The sequence below is a fragment of the Tauraco erythrolophus genome, chromosome 27 (genome assembly GCF_009769465.1).
Source record: "Tauraco erythrolophus isolate bTauEry1 chromosome 27, bTauEry1.pri, whole genome shotgun sequence".
NCBI lineage: Eukaryota > Metazoa > Chordata > Aves > Musophagiformes > Musophagidae > Tauraco > Tauraco erythrolophus.
Window position 1 is genome coordinate 515,921 of NC_141491.1, and position 21,906 is coordinate 537,826.

The 21,906-nt window shown below is 48.9% G+C and overlaps 1 protein-coding gene across 3 annotated transcripts in view; it reads right to left on the reverse strand.

Moving 5' to 3' along the window:
- MAGI3 (membrane associated guanylate kinase, WW and PDZ domain containing 3) overlaps nt 1-20,743 on the reverse strand; it is a 64,744-nt gene extending 44,001 nt beyond the window's left edge. For all 3 annotated transcript variants that reach the window (XM_086627438.1, XM_086627439.1, XM_086627440.1), the window contains exon 1: nt 20,422-20,743. In XM_086627438.1, coding sequence (XP_086483564.1) covers nt 20,422-20,743 — 322 coding nt within the window. The remainder of the gene's footprint in view (nt 1-20,421) is intronic.
- Nucleotides 20,744-21,906: the final 1,163 nt, after the last annotated feature.

Genomic DNA, 21,906 nt, shown 5'->3' on the forward strand with positions numbered 1-21,906 from the left:
CCCACGTACTGCGGGACCGCCTGAGCGCTGCATGTGCTGGTACAGAAGCAATTCCTGCTCCGAGGAGCACAGTCACTATGCAGTTTTTACAGAGGAATTAGAGCTTCTCGAACTGGCTTTTCAAGGAGCTCAGGAGATCCCAACACCCCAAAAGGAGGGCTGCAGTGTTCCCGACGGACAGCTCGTGCTTCGCTGGGGAGAGGCAGCTCAGCAGCAAATTCAAGCTGCAGATGGGAGCGCCGTGCCTCGCCGCGCTCCCAGGGACCCCCAGGACCTTCAAACACCAACATCTAAGTGCTGAGTCAGCACTCCTCTGAGCAAACTGACAGACGCGCCGCGGCACAGCCGTATCGATTAGAGACATCTCAGAGTTTAACTGGAAAACAGCTCTCCACGCGCAATACGGACAGTCAGCAGCATCCCGGCAACTCCAGATGTGCCGCGGCTCACGGTAACGCCCGGCTCGTGCAGAGCCCACACGGCAGCGCTGCGGCGACAGACGCTGCGTTCCGTCTGCTGCGGCAGCGACGGACGGGGGCCCGGCCGCGAGCGCCACGCTGGGAAACGCGGGAGCAGACCCTGTGGATGGTCCCGGGCAACGCCGGCGGGAGCACGCCGCTCGCAGATACCCTCTCCGCACAAGTGTGGCTGGAAGGAAACGGGTTTATGTTCCTTGGATTTTTCAACATGTTTCCCAGCAAAAATGAGCTCGTTACAGACAAGCGTCAACGCTGACATTTTCAAGTTCTGGTAGAGGCAGCGCTGGGACTTTTAGCTTGTCTAAGTCACATCAATTTCATAAAAACAAAATTCGAAAAAGACTTTCTCTCAAAACACAACATACAAAACAGCATTTAGTAGCTATTGTGGTTAAGTTATACCCTTAAGGAATCTTATAAAATTTAAAATCTTCCCCAGAACACCTCTGAGTATGTACTGAACATCCACTGCACAGTTTTACAGGCCATCAGCGTACTCAACTCACAGCGTTACTCCATGGTAAGCTAAAAGTAAGAAAAAATAACTCAAGACCTACCAACATTGTTCACAATACTTCAAAAATCTCCCAATTCAGAAAATAAGGTAATTCTCACTCTCACCTGTATGAAGATGACAGCCAAGTGACTTTTCCACCACCCGTCTGGCACTACATCGACACGTGGGAAGTACAGAAAAAGAGGCAGGAGACTCGTCCCAGCTCCCTCCGAACTGGGGTCAGCCACCGGCGCGGCGCACCGGGAGCCGCGGCCAGCTCCTGCCCTGCCCGCGGAGACGCGGCACGGGTTCCTCTGTCACACCCCCCCGAACCTCACGGGTTTCGCTCAGAGAACTACAATTTTGTTATAACTTAATTTCGCAGGGAACCTTCTGTTTATGATCTTAACGACACGCTGTTGTTGAAGTCATCACATAAGGAAAGAACATTTCCCTATGTGTGAAGTTAATCATCATGTAATATTAAAAATGAAAGGAATTTATCTTTTCCCTTGCACAGCATATCCTATTATTTCATCACTATTCATTTAATAAGATTTCTTTTTGGTTACGGCACCCAGGATTTTCAATTAAATATGAAATAGTGCTTTCTCTGAGAAGAGCAGCTGTGAAGTGCTCGATGCCAGCAAGGAGGGACCGCTCAGCCTTCGAGAGTCAACCCCTTCCCAGCAAAGCGTAAGCAGGAACTGAAATGGCCAGCAGTCCCAGTGCATCCCAGCACAGCCCTTCCCCGCACAAACCCAGCCCAGCGCACGGCGGATCCCGGCAGTTCACCCGGCAGTCGCGGCCAAGGCGCCGATTCACCAGCTCCACGGCCAGTGGCGCCAGCGGCGCGGGTCGCAGCACCGGTGCGGGTCACGGCCACAGAAAGCCACAGGAGAGCTGTCAGAAGCAACATGGTGCTTCCAGAAGCAAACCGGCTTCCAACGTGGAGATGGCTCCTCAGCCTTCCTGCTCCCGGAGAGCAGGTCTGCAGGACAGACGTGCAGTGACCGAGGGCAGACGGGCTTTAACGAGGTATCATCGAGATAAGAGAGTGGATTTTCAACCTGACTTGAGACGCAATTATGAAACTACCCACTGCAGCAGCGATTCAGCTAACGCAATGTTTCAGCAGATGAGCCTGCTCTGAAGTATAAGCTTCATTAGGCTTTAACTGATTACATCTCCTGTCCTAACTGATAACTCATAATTCATTTTTATGGTCATGCAGGCAGAGAATTTGCAACATAAAGCAGGAACCACTATGTTGATGCAAAACAATGCAGTAGCTTTAAATTTACAGGAGGATATAGATATTGACGACTTCCAATTTACTAAAAAAATTTGCTTCATTATTGTTCCCACTCTGAAGTGTTCCATAAATAAAAGTGTTTGGACCCTGGAGGACTCTGAAAAAAACATGGGTGAACTAAAAGTGATTTAGTAAATCCAACAGTTGAACAATTCCTGTCCTACAGATTAAGCGCACACAAAATCACAAAAATAGACACAACTCCATTCTAAGAACAAAGCTCAACTATTAGATTCCTGAAAAAATGACCTATCTATCCAAGAAAGTACCACCATTATAACCTAGTTAGACATTATTTTCTCTCTAGGGCAACACTAGTAGCAGCAAAAAACTAAAAGGATTCAGTTGCACTGTGTACACTTGAGTCCACATTTCAACACTGCACTGGCACCATCGATAAAAGTGTTGGGAGGCAGCAAAGCTGCTGAACCAGCACGGAGAACGTGTCCTGGCAGAGGGGTGTATGTCTCATGCAGACACTTATACGGACATGACAAAACCAAACAAAATTATAAAAATTAAAAACCTTACACTTCTTGTTACATTATCAGACAAGTGTTTCCAACACCTTGCAGAAAATGTGTTTTGTTCTTTGTGTCAGTTCCTGCACTGTCCTAATGGTATCCACCATGTGCAAACAAGGACTGAACCAGTTCAACCACGGAGGAGTCTTTTTTCAGAAACAACAGGCAGTGAGCAAAACCAAACCAAACCCAACTAACCACCCTCAGTCAACTACTCTTCCCTTTCAGGAATTCCTCGCATCCCTCTGCGCCGAGGGGGTAAAAAGAGAAAGATGAGGCACTCACAGATCAGCACACAGTTATTTCTCTAATGAGAGAAAAAAAAAAAGGCATTGCAGAAGAGAATTATTCCAGAGGGCAGGCTGTTGTAACTGCAGCCGCAGCTCTAAATTATGTAGCCAGAAGGTTGTAACGATCTTTATCTTCCTCCTTTACACGCACTCACCCATAGATACAACAATGGCAACTCCATTCCAGTAACGGACTTAACCTTAAACTTACTTTAAGTGCTTTGCTGCTGTCGGCTGAACATCTTCATGTAACAGCAGGTCAAAACTGATGATTATTTTCCTTTATCAGACATCCCTGCTGTGGCGCTCACGTCATTCAACCTACGATGCACCCCTTGCTCCGAACACGGAGATGTTGTACTTCAACAATAAAGGGTTAAGGACTTCTAAGCCAGTTCAACTGACCTTGGTATGACTTACCCACAACACAGTCAGCTCTTTCAGCAACACAGATGGTTGAACTGATGTTGCCAATGTTTCAAGCTCAGAAAATGCTTCTTTCTTTTTTTTTTTTTAAATTATTATTATTATTTCCCCATGCTGTGTTTACTGCTTTACATATGCCTCTGACTGCCAAGGAATTGTTAACTAATCACCATGAGATTCATTTTGTTAGTACACAGCTGGGTACTTGGTCATGCAACATCTGCTTCTCAGCATTTCTTCTTTTTCTTATCTATCAGTAGTTTGCAAGAAAAGTGTCTCAACGGAGTACATCAGTCAGTATGTAGCACAGGAAGCTGGTAAACGAGTTTATTAACTAACAGCTACTAATACATAAACCTTCAGATTACTAACGAAGCCGTGTCTCTCACGGAACGGAAAGCTCACCTAGAGCAGACATGGAACAGGCGCCACATCCCGATTTCCTCATCACAAGGTATTTATTAAAGATTGCTGCGACTTCGGAGGAGAACGTAACGGGAACAAGGCGGCTCCTGGAGCCACCCGTTCTGCAAGACTGGCCTCCAACCCGTGCCACCCCTCAGAGCAGCCCGGTCCGGAGCCCCGCTCGCCGCCTTCCCTGCGGGGACCAGCCCTGGCCGCACGGCAGCGCCCGACCGTATCCGAACCGCCACGCCGGAGCGCAGCCTCCCGCGGAACTCGGCAGTGCGAAGTCACGTTTTGTGCAGTATTCTGACAGCCACTTCTCGAGCGCTTCCCATAGCATCTCCTGGTGACTCACCGCAGTCGGACAGTTGCCCATCTTGCCACCAAAGCCACTGTGTTCCCTGGGCCACCAGAACCTGACACGCAGCAGTCTCAGCAACTTTGCAAAGATTTATTTGCTGCCTCTCCTCTGTGCTTTCATCTGCTAAGTATTATCAAGAGAAGCTGAAAAAAAACCCAAACCAGCCCATAAAATTTCCAAAGAAAGAGTTTTTACAAGACGATCTTTTAAGAAATACTGCTGCTGCTGCTATAAAGTTTTCAGAACTGCACTTGAGAGATTGGCAGATTAAGAAAGGGCAAATACCTATTAATTAAAACAATAAATCTGGTTTTCATAACCAGAACTTACTGAACATGAAACAAAACTTGCTCCTTCATTGCCACCTGCGTGAACTTGTAAGCACAGATCACAGGTCAGTCCTGCAGCAGATGAGGTTCCAGCTGGCGCACGTTCGCACTTGTTCACCTGTGGAGAGGTCATCCTGCGTGGGGAACACAATAGCTGTATTTCCAGTTATTTTTAGCTTCAGAACAAACTTCTTCCGCTACTTTAAAACATGCTATAAACTAGAACTAGTTGAAACAAAGAGGAAAAGCAAGGACAGCAACTTCACAGCAAGATATCCGCTGTTGTCATTTTTACTTTGTGCTTTCCATCATAAAAACGAGTCTATGTGAGTCATGTACAACCACACTTAAAAACCTAAACAATCTGATTTTGGGAAGTCCTCACGGGTGATACAAGTGGCACATATCACTTGCAGTCAGCTTCCAAGTCACTGACCCTCCCTTCTCTGTGCACCCTGAATGGCCACAAAACAGACGTATTGGCAGTGAACAAGGATCAAAGTCTCAAGACCAGAGCAGAACGCAGCCGCTCTCTGGCAGCTGCCCACAACGGTGTGGATGACAATCTGTCAGATTCCATGATAAGCTTTCACCAGCTGCTCTCAGTTTCATTTGTACTCCCAAAAGTTAGGCACAAGGTAGATGTCGTAAGCAAAATAATAATGTTTGTATGTACTACGAGACAGAAAGGATCTTCCAGTTACGATAATAACAGTTTCACATTCGGAGCGCTGAGCCCTTGGATCGTGGTGCATTTGGCTCGGGAAGCTTGCCAGCCATCATCTTCATGCAGCTGTCTCCAAAGGCTGGACTCATTTATATCTGCTTAAAGAGCTCACTAAATTCAAGACTGACACAGAAATGGAATTCTCATAAGAAGGCACTTCAAATAAAAAGACAGCTTTGAAGGCAAAGCCAAATCTAATTTCTGTTCTCAATTCTCAATCAATCAGAAGGCAGCTATGGATGTACACCCCAACAGGAAAACCCAAACTGACAGCACAGTAGTTTTCTCCTGTATTTATTGCATCATTCCGCTTTCTGTCATCCTTGTCTGACCATATAGCTTCTGCAGTAATCTCTCTGAAATGCCTTACTATCGCCAGAGCACAGCGTTTCACGGCACAGACAGTCCTGCTACCCACAGCAGATACTTCCTACTGAAACGCTTCCTTCCTCCCTGCTTCCAAGAACACACGGGAACCTGAAGGTAAGAGCTTTACCTTCCTCATCTGAACACGAGTGTGACATGTATCACACACACAGCCAGTCTCAGCGATCTGTTCAGAGCTTCCACGTAACTTGGTTCTATTTTCACACATCTCTCTCTCAATTTACCAATATAATCAAACATGCAGTTAGATGATGAAAAACTACCCCACACCTATGATCATGAGAATTACATCGAGCAATTCCGACAGCAAGTACCTGTCCGAACAACACTCGTCATCTCACAAAACCGCGACTGGATCGCAGTGAAGACCCTTTCTGATTTTATTCATCGTACCCGGTCGGAATCAGGCAGCAGTTACACAGCTAGCACTTGATTGTTACTAAACAAAACCACCTAAATCCCAAAATTCACTGTTCAGTCCCCACTGGCAGCTACACAGAAAGGGCAAAGGACAGAAACCAGACAACGTGGTGCTCAAATCAACCACGTGATGAAACGGCGATAGCTGGTCCTCATCTGCCGGTGCAAGCTCTCCTTAAGAGACCAACGGGGCTTTCCTGGAGGCATGGTCAGGGCGATGGGAGAGACTGGTGCTGCGTGTGCCCAGTACGAGGCACACAGATACCCGCTGGGGAGCCCAGTGCCCTGCGTGTGCCCAGTACGAGGCGCACGGATACCTGCTGGGGAGCCCAGTGCCCTGCATGTGCCCAGTACGAGGCACACAGATACCTGCTGGGGAACCCAGTGCCCTGCGTGTGCCCAGTACGAGGCGCACGGATACCCACTGGGGAGCCCAGAGCCAGCGCACGGGTGCAGCGGGGTGCGCTGTGCCATGCTGGGAGGGGCATTGCTGGAAAGGGGCGACTGCGCAACTGGGCACTGTAAAAACCAACGCGTGTCCGACACAGAGGCTGAGCAGGAGTTCTAAGACCAACATCTCAAGCACCCTCTACGTCTGAACTTATTCGGCAGCAGCACTGGGCTCCAGCCGAGCCTGCAGGCACCGCTCGAATTTCCTGCTTTTGAATCGGATACGCATCATTACTTCAAACAGCAGATTTTGGTTTTATCTCCGCAGATTTGGTAAATATAAGAAAAGCCTCACAACCTGTTAAAACCTGAACTTCCAGGTAACAAAGAATACTAAATCTTTCCAGATCACTGAAAGCATCCTAAAGAAAGGGCCCAGTTCCCATGTCCTGATTCCCAATTCCTTAGATAACATAGAAAGTTCTGTCAAAGAACTTTTTTTGAAAAAAACAAAACAAAACTAAACCAAACCCAAACCCAAGAGTGGTATTGTTTTCCTTTGCCATTTCCTTAATACCTGACATCTCTGCAACCACACAAACCAGGGATAGCAATGGGCCTATTAAGAACACAGTTCAATTAGAAAAAAAAAAAATCAGATGTATTTGCCGAGAGGCAATAAATACGGATTTCAAAAGAACAAATTTCATGCCCCCTGAAGGTGATTCAACAGAGTGGAAATTGATTTAAGCCCTTTTTCTCTTTGCTGCATTTCACCCAGTATAAGAAAAAACAGTCCACAGAAAGAACTTCCTCAGGTAAAAACCCTTTTGCTATTCCTGCCGCACGACACTCCACATTACGTATCCCAGTTTGACAACTCAATGGGAGAACATCCTATTTTTAGCAGACTTTCAACTGAGAGAAAAAGTAGAGAACAGTTGGTAGTTTCTGAATACTTTAAAACTTCCCTGTGGAAATACTACACACACTCGCGGGCAAACAGAGGCCGATAAAAAGGATAACGAAGACCACGGGATCCCGTCCCCGGGGCCACCACCGCCCGGCAGGGCCACCGCAGCCCGATGACAATAACTGGGTTTTACGCAGCGCTCAGCGTTAGAAAAAGTTAGAAAAGATGTCCCTGGCCAAGGAAGACTCACACGTCCTGAAATGTTTTGCAGAACAAAAAGATGTAACAGGCAGCACAGCGCAAACAACGCTCGGTCCACTGCAATTATTTGCGATTTTGATGAACCTGAAGTGCCCTGCCCTGATGAATTCATTTAAGTACTGCAGCATCTCCTAATGGGCACTAATTAAACTCTTCCAGCATCTCTACCTTCACCAGAGAAAAGTAATTACTCACTGCTGTCCTACAGAGAGGGAAATAAAATCCACAGGATTAGTTTTTTTATACTGAGTAAGTAGGGCAGACAGGAACGGCTGCGATTCAGAGGCAAGTTGCTGCAGTCCGTAATTCCACGACACGAGCAACACTTCAGGCCTTGCGTTGAGCAGAACGGTTTTCTGCTGCCTCTAAACAGGCCCCAAAAGGCAGTTTAATAACAGTACGTGTGTCCGTCAAGGACGTAACTGTTTGTCTTTCTCAAAATTCGTGAGAGGACACAGAACGAGCCAGTGAGCTGCTACCTCAGCTGGTCTGTGCAGTGTAACCACCAGCTGCAGATACCCATCGACATTTCATACCTTATCTACCAGCAAATACATTTTAAAATACTTTATTCAGAAATATGGCATATTAATGCTTCTATAATAAACCATTTAAAACAAAAAGTACGTGCATGAGTGGCACCTGAGGATGTCAGAGATCTAGAATAAGGGACAACAATTTGTATTTATTCATACAAAACTGTTTTACCCAATAGGGACCAACTCTCAGTATGAAATAAAACCACGGCAATTTTGTCTTCAAACCTAAGTCATTAGCATTTTTTGTACATATCAAACACAATGCATTAAAGTTCACGTTACAAACATTATCTTCCGAGGAAACACTGTCAACCTGAAGCAAAGCCAAGGCAATAAATATTTCAAAATACTGCTGCGCAGTGGAACACCATATTCGATTACTTACTGGCACTTCCACTCGATGGCACCCACGGTACCAAGCAGTTTTCACAAACAAGTTCTCCTGCAGCAAAGCATTTACAATCTAATCTCACTGCAAAGAAGATTAGTGAAATTACGGAGCGATAACAGTTTCAGCAACAGAGGTAAAAATACTTCCCTGGCACTTTCGGTCAGCTGATTTCTGAGGAATTCTTTAGACCAATAAAGGACAAAACAAGCCATTAAACATCATTCCCTGGGATTAATAGAGGGCTCTGCCTCTCTCTTACGTAACAGGATTCTGAAATTTCCCCCAAGTACATGCATTAGGAGGAAATCATTTCTACAAACCTAAAACTTTAGGGCTTAGTTATTTCCTGATAATTCTGTGGCTTTAGAGGAAATAAACTGGATGTTAATCCTCTTGCATTTAAAGAGTAGTACCAGCAAACTCTGCTTGTGTCTATTGCGAGAAAGTCACAGTAAACTTGGCACATGACCAAACCCAAGTCGCATATACTGGCAATGAGATCTTAAACAGGGGGGCAGGCTTCGGCAGTCTGAGGTCTGGGTGTTCTTGATGTTATTTGAGCAAAAACTGTGTCAAAATGCTTTAAAAATCCACCCAGGTCCTCAACTATTTTCATAAAAATCAATCAGCACAGGAGGGAAATACTTAATCAGCATGTTGACTTACACCAAGTTCAAATTATTTGTCAATGGTTTTATGTTTTGTTTTTTAATAATCTCAGGAAAAGAAGAAATAACTTGCACGCATCTCCATATTCAGCTGCAGGATAAAGCTGGTAGGCCACCAGCTGCACAAACATAACGATTGTGCCAAACAGAGTGAAACAGCCCTCGTTTCTACTTCAGTTATCGTTTTGTTGTGAGCTTCCAAAAAGCCTTGCAGGGAAAGGAAAACTCATATCTAGACGGGTGCTTCTGCTTTTTGTTTGATGTGTTTTTAAGAGAGCGATTTTCCAACCCAGACCCACTGAGTCCTGTGCCGGACACGGCTCCGCGCTACCTGCTGCTTTTTTCAGCATCCAAAACCCACCTCCAAGGCCCTGTGCACGTCACTTTTTCCTAAAGATTGGCTACAACTACAGCAACTACTTAAGAGATAGAACACTTTTCAAAGAGGCTTTCTTTCCTGAATCAGACAGCAAACCACGAGCCAGCTAAAGATTACATAGGGTTCGTTTTGTTATCTTTAAGTTAACTTTGTTAAAGACATCACACAAAACAAAAGCACAAAGTTGCAACTCAGTTACTTTGTCTATTTCTTTACAACTTTCACTACCAGTCTTAACCACCATAGCAATTTTATTTTCAATTACTTACAACAGTAATTTCTTTACGCTTAACACCGAATCAGGTAAGTTTTTCCTTAGGATATCAAGAACTAAACCGGTTTAACGATCTGGATTCACCCAGACGCCTGATTTCACGAGTCGAGAGATGTTAGCAGATACTCTAAGACCTGCTCAACTGCAGATCCAAATGCCCTGGGCCATATTTCAGATTTCTTTCTGGGAACTTTTCGGTCAGTGCCCAGCGCCTGCCCCTCGTCCCCGACCCCGCAGTGCCCACGGAAGACCGCGACGCCCTGCACGACTCCCGCGGTGTTCATGGAACATCTGAGAAAAGCAGGCGCATTAAAAACGGGCTTAGCTTTGCCACACAAGGCTTGGTGACACTGGAAAACTCAGACAAACAAGCTGGTTGATAAACTACCTCACTGTATCAAACAGTAATTAAGCAGCCACTTCAGATGGAATTTTTTCTCTCATCTGTTCTTTCATCAACATGAAAGGAGATCATTTTTTCAAACATTTCTTGTAGCTAAGCACAAAACTGGTGCACGTGCCACTGCGCACCACTCCTCCTCGGCCGGGGCATCTGCCAAGGTGGGTCTCCACCGGCGCTCCAGACCTGCCAGCACCCAACGTCGGCACGGAGCGGGATGGCGGGAAGCCCCTCTGCTCCAGCACCATCGCAACGCGGCGTTTCCGCACCAGAAAACTTCCGTTTTCACTTCTGTGCACGCAGCCGCGAGCTGCGGAAGAGCACTGAGACCTGCGCCTTCTCCGAGCCGAGGCAAGGAGACGGGAAGGCATCCCGATGCCACAGCTGGAGAGGGCTCCAGAGGCAAAGCCCGGGGCTCGTCACGGCGCTCCTGCTTTCCCCACACCAGCACCCCCAGTTTTGCCCCCAGAGCTCAGGAGAGCTGGCAAACCCATGAGTCCTGGCAACTCGGCTCCCGAATCGTACGCCGCGTCCCCGCCTGCATGCGAAACCGGTCCCTCACGGAACAGACACAATCTGAATCCCAAAACATAACAGCGAACGTTGAACAGCTCTCAAAATACAACTGTGAAACAATCCTAGTCCGAGGGAAATTAATTTCTCCCTAAATGTTTTATCAAAAAACCACCCTGGCAAAGGCAGCAGGGGCATTTCAGTAGAAACTCAGCACCACGTACGTCCCTTTATATTCTCTATGTTCAGAGCTTGATATTCAGGCTAAACCACCAAGCACCAATGGCTGTTTTTCAGAGCAATTTCTGGCAGATGACTGCACAGATCTCCCAACTTGTATTGTTAAAATTCAAACTGGCTTTTGGTGTTCTTCATAGCTCAGAGAAGCTGGCTGATGATGTATACCTCCAACTGCATTTGATTACCAGGAGGTAAACAACATTGGAACATACCAACCACTCATTTTTATTTCTAAGACAGAAGATCTTTATTCATATTTGCACTATAAAGAAGTGAAATGTCTAATGGCCAGGTCTAAAAATGCATGGGGTTTATTTTTAGTGGGGTGGCCGAGGAGGGGAGCGTGGTTTTTCTTTTAAATGACTACGATGTTTAGTCTGTGATGCATCTTGTGCTGAAAACTTCTGAACGGGTTTTTACGTAAAGCTGTAACGGCCTGCAGACAGCTACGGAACGCCGTAGATCCACAAGCCAAGGCTCCAAGATGGAGCAAGCTTGGATGGAGCTCCTTCCCAACAGCCAGCACCAGAGGTGGTGCCGGGGGAGTCCCAGCCTCACCAAGCAAACATGCTTTGCAATGCGACTTTTGTTGCAGTCAGATTTTGGGTTAGGGTCTCATGTTAGGGCAATACTGGGCTGGATTCATAAGAATTCATGTCCTCTACTTCCAAACGCAGTGGATTTAAGAAGAGAACTTTAGTAAGAGATAATTCACACAATCGCATTAACCTTGCTGATTGCCTTTACCACCTTTTTGAAAGAATACGTAATTATCATGCAGATGGAAGTAACGCATTTCTAGACACCAAAACCCAGAATACTTCTGATGTTTATACAGCATCCACAATCCATATTCATAAGACACCAGCTGTTAGTCTGATTGTATTTATTACCAAAAGTCAGGAATGAAACGGCACTGAAGCAGAACACAGAATAACATTCAAGTGCACCACGATCTGATAGAGCCACAATTCAAGCTTTACATTTTTTATAAAGGTAAATGAAGAAATATGGCAATCCAGAGCTTAAAGGTGTTGACTTTTTAGTCATTTCTCAGGAAAATAATTTACAAGGGCTCGAGCTATACAAACCAGACTACTATTCAGCAAGTGAAGAGTGACAGAGGATGGACAGTAAACAAAGCAGTGATTTTCAATTTGAAGAAGTGACATTCGGCTGAGAGCAACCAACAATTCATGAAAAATTACAGGCTTGAGAAAAATACATATTGCAAAGTAGCTTTAAGCATTTTCAAAGGCAGCTATGAAAACATACTTTGAAAGCTCGCTGTCGGAGAAAGCCCAGCGCTATGGCCAACAGCTGCGGTGTGCTTTGCAAACGAAATTACATTTCCACATAAGATCATTACTTTAGTGCGTTGCAGTTGCATAGGACAAAAAAAAGCACAGTGACACAAGCTTGAACAAGAGATTGCCACGATTGTATTTCACCTTGAAGCACACGCTGCATTTCACTGTGATTGCACTGCACACTGCGACGTGCAGCCACTGCATCCGTGTCGTAAACCGCAGCGCCGAGGGACAGCGTGCACGCGGGGTTCCCAGCCAGCACGGAATAATTAACACAAACCCCAGCGCCCCTCGACTTGCACCCACAGCGGCAATCTGCTTTTCTGCATCGGTGCCTTCGCAGTGCCCTTGATGCCACACGGACAAACGCCCTTCCCAGGATACGCCCCTTCCCACCAAAAGCACGTGCCCTTGCCTTTCAAAGCCATTAGCCTGGAAGCCAGCCCGGCGTGTCCGACCGCTGGCACGTCACCTGGGAGCAGCTCCCCTTCCCACTGCGACCCATGGAGGGCTGGAGAAAGATTAATTTAACACAGATTCAAATACTCATTAGCAACTGAGAAGATAAATTACTCAGGATTCTGGTTTCAATGACGGTGGAACAGATCAATACAAGTCTGCAATCTTCCTACTGCATTTTTCCCCTCATCTTCTCTTTAGCAGAACTAAATAAGGAATTTACAAAGAGCTCACATTTTTCTTAATCCAAATCTAGCACTCTCTGGAATACTATTGCTTTGAAGAAGAAAGTTGTTCCCATTCAGGGAACAAGACATGATTTAACTAACAGCCCATAAACGCGACACGATATTTCTTAAAAGGAGTCATCGTGAATTAAAAACAAGAACCAGAAGAATGAATTCAAAAGACCTTAAAACAGAACAACAATCAAAACTAGAATAATCTTTTCATCTGCCAATTTGAATGCACAATCCTTGTTATATTTTTTTTTAAGAATTATCAGCTGAAAAGCATCTTGAAGCAGATGCTTCAATAATAAAGGAGCATAGTGCACAGCAAGTTATACAAGCACAGCTTGTTTACTTCAGAAATTGTCTAAAAGGATAGTTTGAAGTGTCTTTGTTTTATAAAAGCAAAAGGAAAATTCTTTTAAAAAAATTAAGGAAATTGTATCTTCTGAGAGTGATAAAACCCAGCCATTTTCTACAACTGACTAGCGTTTCATTAAAACCAGCCAAGAATTCAAGAGGAATACCTAGACAAAAATTACAAATTGCTGTTGAAATCATGGCTCCTACTAAAGGTTCACGCTTATTTCATTCTTGGCTTCATTCACATGGAAGAGAAAGCCTCCTGCCATCGTAGAGTAGTGGCAAAACTACAGTTCCAAGGATTTTTAAACAAGTTCTACGCTGGCAAGTAAACCTAAGTTTTGGGGTGTTTTGTTTTGGGGTTTTTTTGTTTGTTTGTTTTTTACAGAAAAGCAACATAAACATATACGTAAGAATTTCAACCAAAACTGTCTACCTGAAGGAGACAATTTCCTTCCAGGAATAAGGGGAATAGAAGTGCTTGATGGTTCAGTCCCAGTGACAATCTCATTCCCCTAAAGCAGAGGACATGGACCCAGAGGAGGTGGGTTTGGAGAACACTGACCACCACCCGCTCTGCCAGCAGCTCCAGGTAAACGCTGCCCTTACTCTGTGCTATTCTACTGGGTCTCTCCTGGGAGACATCAACGAGCAGTACAGGGAAGAGAATGGCTCTCCTGAAGGGAACAAAAAAGTACAAATTAAAACCACGGTGTTCAGCAGCACAGCAGCAACAGCCACAGGAGGCCTCGTTATCATTTGAAACTAACACGCCAAGAAAGAAGCGAACAATTAGAGTGCATTTACGGCAAAATCATTAACACAGACTCATCGCAGTAGAATTTAAACAAAGGAGTATGTGAAAGGGAAAGGCAACACGTTCTATGCCAAGAATAATATGTTTATATAAAGATGAATATGAGAAACAAGATTATAAATTACATGCACATACTAATGCCCATCCCTTGGCAAGTGCTTGACAGTCCTCTGCATCCACACACCTGAGACGCAAGCTGATGGCTTTCTGAGCAGGGTGGCTCTCTGTTGCCACTGCCAAGGCTTTCGAGAAACGACAGCTTCCAGCGGAAAGTGCTTCCTGTCCAGTTTTCTTTTTCAAGACTGCACATCTGTCTTCTGCCCAGTTTCATGAAACTGGGATACCCTACACATTCATTACAGCACCCCTGTGTTCCGGGCTTTCCCTGGTGTGGTAAAGTGAATTGACTTTTCCTCTTTTGTACAGGATCGGATCGGTTCCCCACGCACTCCCAAGCAGGAGGGCAGCTTTCCAGGATGGCACCCAGCAGCCCCCCCAACGCGCATCGAGAACAGCAGGACCTGCACCCGCTGCCTCGGCTCCTCGCACTGGCACAGGAACGCATCCGCCAGTTTAATCACCGAGCTGGCCCGCTGCCAGCCTCCAGAGAAACAGAATTAGGGTAATGCCTTTCCTCCGAGAGGCAAAATTATCCTAGTGCGTACTCTGGTCTCTGTTTTAACACGGCACATTTAGAATTCATCTGATTTCGTGAAAACAGCCTGGGAGCGCGGCGTGCCCTCCTCTCTGCCTTAATTGCCGAACATGCAAATGTTTACCCCCACACGGAGGCTTTGTACCTACCTCAAGCACAGGAGAAAATGTAAATGAATCTCATATACTCAGCTTCAAGTGTTGTGTCTCAAGTGCCGAATCCTGATCTGAGTCACTGTATTGTCACCACCGTTCTCATTCACTCTGCTTCGGAGAAGGGTCCCCTGTGCACGAGCTGACTCCGAAACATTTCCATTAACTCCTGCTGGTAACGGGGGCATTAGGGACTGATTGATTACCAGGCAATTTTACAGTCACCTGAGAAAATGCATCCAGCAATAAGCAGTCTTCCTGTAAGCTTGCAGTAGATTTTGATCAGGAGAGCCTTTAGGTGAGGCAAGGCCTCGCAAGCTTCAAGATCCTCAGGTGCCAAGAGCATGACATGATTCAGCGAAAGACACTGACTCAAAAAAAATTCATTCGGTACTGAGAACTTCCGAGTACTACGTCCACCTGTCAATCATCTCGTTCTCTGTACCGATGCACCGTAATTCCAACCAAGCAATAGACGACGCGGTGATCACAGATGTCGTGTCGAACGGCAGCTCTGGGCCGGGGCACACTTGGTACCGCGAACGGAACACAGACCCCATCAGTTCCACGAGCAGGAGCTGAGAAGTCCTGCACGTGCCCAGCTGGGAGAAACACGGCTCAAACACGAAGGGGCACCTGAGCGCAGGACGGGCCGTCCGGACCGGCCGTAACGAGTGACTGCCCCGGTCGGAGGAAGAGCTCCGGCCACGACTGCGAGTTGTGACAGCCAGCTGTGACACCAATACCCAGACAACCACGGTGTCAGAGTTTCGGGAGCACTGAGACTAAAAAATTCAGTCTGAAGGGCACTTCTAATCATCTTGTGGCATTTTTTTATTAAAGACCAGTTTTGACGCAGCGGAGCCAGCACATTCTCTCAATAATCAAGGGACAAAACTCTGTGCTCTGGGAATGGTTTCTCAAGTGGAAGAACTACAAGACTTTGCCCGTTTCTTCCCAGATGCTGCTTACAGCAGCCATGAAACCATAATAATTGCCACAGAGCAGCTGTATTCATCAAAGCTACTTAGTCTGGAAGGAAAACACATTCCTTCCTACATAGTATCTGGCAACTCGGGCTGCAGAAAGAAGAACTGGCAGATAAGGGGTAATTTTTGTTACTTTAAGTCTGAAACCTAGTTGTGACGTATCCTGGCTCCCATGCTGCTGTGCGGACGGCGGCATTCAAAGTTACGCTGACGAGTATTTTCGCAAGCAGGCTCGCCTGCACACACAGACATCTTTCTGGCTAAATCCGAACTAGCAGGTACCTTTAAAGGATGAATTTAGCACTCAAAGACAATGGATCCGACTAAAGCAAAGTGCTTGGTCTTCCTTAGGAAAGGAAAGGACCTGCAGCAGTGCCAGCTAGTTCCGAGGCGGGTGCACTAATCCGAGTGACACTGGACTGGGAAGGTCCTCGAGCCACACGCGGCCGCCGTTGGGACGCAAGCGGGCGATTAGCTGAAACCAGCACTTACCAAGTGTGGCTAAACTACAAATGCACCCACCGTGACGAGCCAGCCCACGCTCACACACGTGCATGTGCACACACATACCGCACGGCACGAAGAGCCTTACTTCTCTGAACTGCTCTTCTGCTCATCTGATCACGACGATGATGAACTATGGAAAAATAGAGGTACAGTTATAATCCCAAACACCAACTAGAATGAAGGGATACCTCAGTTTTATGTAAGACAACTCAGATCCCAGCACCAGGCCAGATGTACTGGCAGAGAGCTCCAGTCTTTGCCATGTCAGCGCCTACTGATACCGGAGCTTTTCTAGCACCTGAGCCAGGCCTCATCTGGGGCACGGCTGCAGCACCGACGATGCTCATCCCCAGCTGTGGCACACCGGTCTTGTTCTTCCTCCTCAGCAAGTAAGGACAGAGCAAGAAAGAGGACAAATTTCTCCATGAACAAAATGGTCCATCATTTGTGATGTGCAGTTAACAGATGGTGTTCAAATTAACATTCATATCTTTCAAGTGTCTTATCAAACAAGACTAAACAGCATCTTGAAATTTCCATTTTAAATTTTCTGTGAGCTTGGAGTATCACAGACAGATTTTACTGCTGTCAACTAAAGCTGTTGCTGCCTTTAATGAAGGACTACATCGCTCCTTGAAATAAAGCAGCCCAGTCCCCCCACATGCTGTTCAAGGCCACCTGGACGCTTGCACAGCCTTTGCCTGGAAGATGGAGTCACTCTTCAACACCAAAGCTGTGCTTCTAAGATGCAGAGGCAGACCATGAGCATCAAGGCCTTATACACACCCTAAAACTCAGAGACGAGGTGACAAATTCCTCCCTGTCATGGTAGAGACCTTGGAAGTTGGATCCCCTCATGCTTCTGTCCCAACAGCACTCAACTCCGAAGAGCCGTTGGGCACACGAAGGCCTCGAGGCACTCCATGCCTTTCAACACGACGGTTCATTTGAGAGAGAGCAGTTTTGACTAGAGAACAACATGACCTCAAAACCAGTAATGCAATTAAGGGTCTGAGAATTCAGACGTATTATGAGCGCGCCATGGACCACCGGCTCCCCAGCCCTTGCTCCCTTCACCCCATGCACCTTCTCAGCTGCCCTCCAAAGGTCAGCGAGCCTGGACTGCTCTGGATCACACAAGATAGAAGGAAGTCAAATCCAAAGTCACAGGTCTCCACAGAGAACGCCTCGTCAACAGCTTTTCTAATTGCATATACCCTAACTGGAACACTGCCACCGAGTGCTGCTGTGGCAATCTTGAAAAAAACAACCAAGAACAACAGTATGCTTCAAAATACCGAGGAGACTAACACAGAGAATTACTGCAAAAATCATCTGATGTGGTAAATAAGCTTGCAATATGTTCCAGTATGGGAAAGACTGCTGGATCTGAAGCTTCTATTTGATTTGTTCCAAAAGTTATATAAAATCAGCATAAAAATGCTAGTTGTCTTTTTACAGCTCGACCCAGAGTCCAGCTTACGAGCTCTGGATGACTACGCCAGACAGCACAGGTCTTTGCAAGACTCCAGCAGTAGTTTCCTGCTGTTCAGAAAACTGTTCCTGTATTTTAACGAGTTTCTAACCCACAGGAGAATTCTGCTCTTATCTTTGGGCGGCTACGCTGCCACTCAACGCCCACTCGGCGAGAGCTTTATTCAAAGTCTATCGATACCTTGCTGAAAGCCTGTTTGAAAATCCACTGCACCAAAACACTTGGATTTGATTAAACCAACCAGTGAACCTTGAAAAACTAACAGACTTTCTTCTAAAAAACAACACACTGTCCTCATTAGATGGTATTTATTCACACACCCAACAGTTTCATTCTTAACGACAGTTTTAACCAGCCTGCTGTGATCACAAGTCAGTCCTGCTGATCTTCTGGACCCTTTTCCCACTGGCACCGTACTCCCCACCACCTACCCCTTGCACACCACGGGCGATTTAAGGAACAGGAAACACATTGCTGTTTGCTACTTCATATTTGGAACTCCTAAAGAACATTCTCCAGCTCTTGTCATTTTCTACTATTCATTGTATAATTTTTTTCTAAAATTTTTTCTGCTAGTTTTGAGAGTTGGAGACATGTCTCTGTTACAGTAAGTCCCACTACAGGAATACCCCTATTTGCCTCCACAGTAAACACAAGAAATTCCTTTCATCTTCTAACTACAGTTTCATCTTCCATGAGCCTCCTCTTTTTAAACTAAAAGATATTTATTATTGTCTTCTATCTTAAAAAAAAAAATAATCGAGGAACAAATTGTTTATCTTATTTTACATTTAACTTGCAACAGTTTGGTTTTTTTCTGTTTTCTTAATTCAGATGGGATTTCCAATTTTTGAAATAAAGACATCTTTCAAGTTTACCAGGCTTCTGTAAGCACTTCTAAGATGTGGGTTTGTTTTTCATTTTATTTTGTTGGTGGTTTGGTGTTTTTTTTGTAATTTAACAGGTGATGTGCATCAGGACCAACTGCTCAGTTTCTATATAGAAGATGACTCTTCATTAGTGGTCAAACAAGGAAAATCTGGTTTAAAATACCTATTACTTTAAGTCAAGTAGTAACCCAGCAGTTAGGAAAGAAATACAAGACAGGTGTTAAACAAAGAAGCTGCATAGGAAACGTTACAGACTTCCATCATGAAAATACCGGTACGAGTTGGGATTCAGACAAAAGTGGTTTTACAGTTTCCTTGCAAGGCATCGAGCTCCCACCTGGGCTGCCGGACCAGGAAGGCGGTTAGCCCCAAGCCTGAATCACGAGCTCATGTGACTGCAGGTGCCACTGTTCGGCATGAACTTGACGTTTGACAGGCATGTTGATAAAGAAGATTTTACCACAATGATCTGATACCATTAGTTAATTAAAGTGCACTCAAAGTTAATCCCAATCTACGGAAAAAGAACACCCGGAGTTTGTTCTCAGTGTTTCTCTTTGGCAAATCGGAAACCACCAGGACACCGCGATGGCATTCCTGCCAGCCGTGCGCCCACCCTCCCCGGTCCCGGCCCTCGCCCCCTGCCCCTGGCCCGGCTCCAAGCAGCAGTTCACGCAAACGCCACGCAAAATCCCGGGGCACCGTTTCCTCGAGCCGCCAACCGCCCGGACAGCCGCCGCCCCGCGGGCACCGGCACACGGCGGCGGGCGGGGACCCCCCCGAGGGACCGAGTCACCCGAGATCGCCGCTCAGCCCCGGGCCGCCCGCTCCGCCGAGCCCCCGCACGGGCGTCGCACCCGCGGAACACCCGGAATACCGCGGCAGGAACCCGAGCGGCGCCCCGGCCGCGGGCTGCGCGGGTCACGGAGCCGCCGCGCAGAGGCGGGGAGGGCGGCGGCGGCCGGGACCGGACCCTCGCCCTACCGCAAGCAGCGACACCCCGGGGCTCGGCCGCCGAGACGGGCCCGTCCCCGAGCTCGGGTCCCGGCACCGCCGGCGGGACCGAGCCGGCGGCCCGCGGAGGCCGGCGGTCCCCGACGGGCCGGGGGGAGCGAGGGCCGCCCGCCAGCGCCGCCCCGGGGCCGTGCCGGGACTCCGGAGCCTCGCGCCGCCCCACGCGGCCGCGGGGCCACCCCCCCGGCCGCCCCGTTCGGCGGAGGCGCCCTCCCGGAGCCCGGGAAACTTTCCCAGCCCCGCGCCCCGCGCCCCGCCGCCGCCGGGCCGGCGCTCCCGCACCCCGCCGCGGCCCTCCCGCAGGGCGCCGGCGCGGTCGGGCCTACCCGCGGCCGGCTCGGCGGCGTCGCGGGCAGCGGCGGGGCGGGCCGCGGGTCCGTCGGGCGCGGCGCGGCCTGCGGCGGCCGGCTCACCTGGGCGCACGGTCTTGAGGCGCACGGGCTCCCTGAAGTGCCGCACGACGGCCAGCGTGTCGCGGTGCGTGAGGCCGCTGACGGGGGTGCCGTTCACCTCCAGCAGCACGTCGCCCGGCGCCGGCGCCTTGCCCGAGAGCAGCGCGGGGCCCGGCGCGCCCTCGGCGCCCGGCGGCAGGCGGCCCGCCAGGTAGGGGAACTCGCCGCGCTCGGCGCCGCCGCGCAGGAGGTCGGGGTCGGGGCCCGCCGGGCCGCCCCAGGACACCACACACTCCTGCACCTTGCTCAGCCAGTGCCGCTTCTTCCGCAGCGTCTTGGACATGCCGCACCACGGGGCGCCGCTGCCCGCCCCGCGCCGCCGCCGCCGCCGCTCCCTCCCCGGCCGCGGCTGCCGCCCGACTGCCGCCCCGCCGCGGCGGCGCCCCGCCCGCCAGGCCCCGCCCCGCCGCGCGCGCCCCCGGGCGCCGGCCACGCCCCCGCCGCGCGCCCCCGGTTCCCGGCCACGCCCCCGCCGCGCCGCCGGCCCCCCGGGGCGGGGCCTGTGCCGTCACGGGCGGCGCGGCGGCCGGAGCCGGGATGTGCCGCGGCCGGTGCGGCCGGTGCTGTGCAGCCGCGGTTCGGAGAAACCCCCGCCGCAGCGGGGGACACCGTCCCCGCCGCTGCGCTGCCGGCGCCTCCCGGCACCAGCCCCGGTGCTTCGCTCGGTGCCGAGGCGGGCGTGCACGCGCCTCTGCCCGGCGCCCGCCGTTCCCACGGCCGCACCGGGCAGCGCGCCGCGGGGCCGTCGCTGCCGCCGGCGGGGCGGAGCGGGCCGGGGCGGGGGTGGAACGGCGGCTGCGGTTCGGACAGACCCCGAAAAGGCGTTTTTCAACCGGGAAGCGCAAACCCGGTGCGTTCGCTTCCCACGAGAGCTGCTTTATTTGGGCGTGTGTCAAAGAGTCCAGTGTGGCCACTAGCCCAGCCGGGTGCCGGCTGCGCGCCCGTGTGCCCTGTGGGCATCGCGGGGCACAGCTCCTTAACAAATGCCACGCTAAAAACGACTCCCCGCAGCAAAGCTCGTCCAAAATCGGTGTCACCACTCTGAAAGCTGAAAAATAACCCTTGGAAAGCCTCATCACGGGCCAAGGTGCAAATTCTCCCGTTCTCCTCTGAAATTGTTCTTCTTTTAGTTGGAGGCTGAATTTCCACCGCGAACCTTTCTTGATGTCTACGATGTTTCAGGAGCGCCTCGAAGGCTCCAGCTGTGCCCCGTGGCTGCCCCTGCTGAGCAGCAGGGCTGCACTGGAACCTGAGCCTGGGAGGGTGCAGCACCGCCGTTGTCTGCAAACAGAGAGGTGTGACCGCGTAACTCAAATACTTCTTCCCTTTGCAGAGGAGGAAATGAAAAATCCGGTATCTGCAGAGTCCAAAGAATGTTTGCTGAGTTGTAAAACAATGGAATTTTGATTCCATTGCTGTGTCCCTGCGTTCACCTCAGCTTGCACA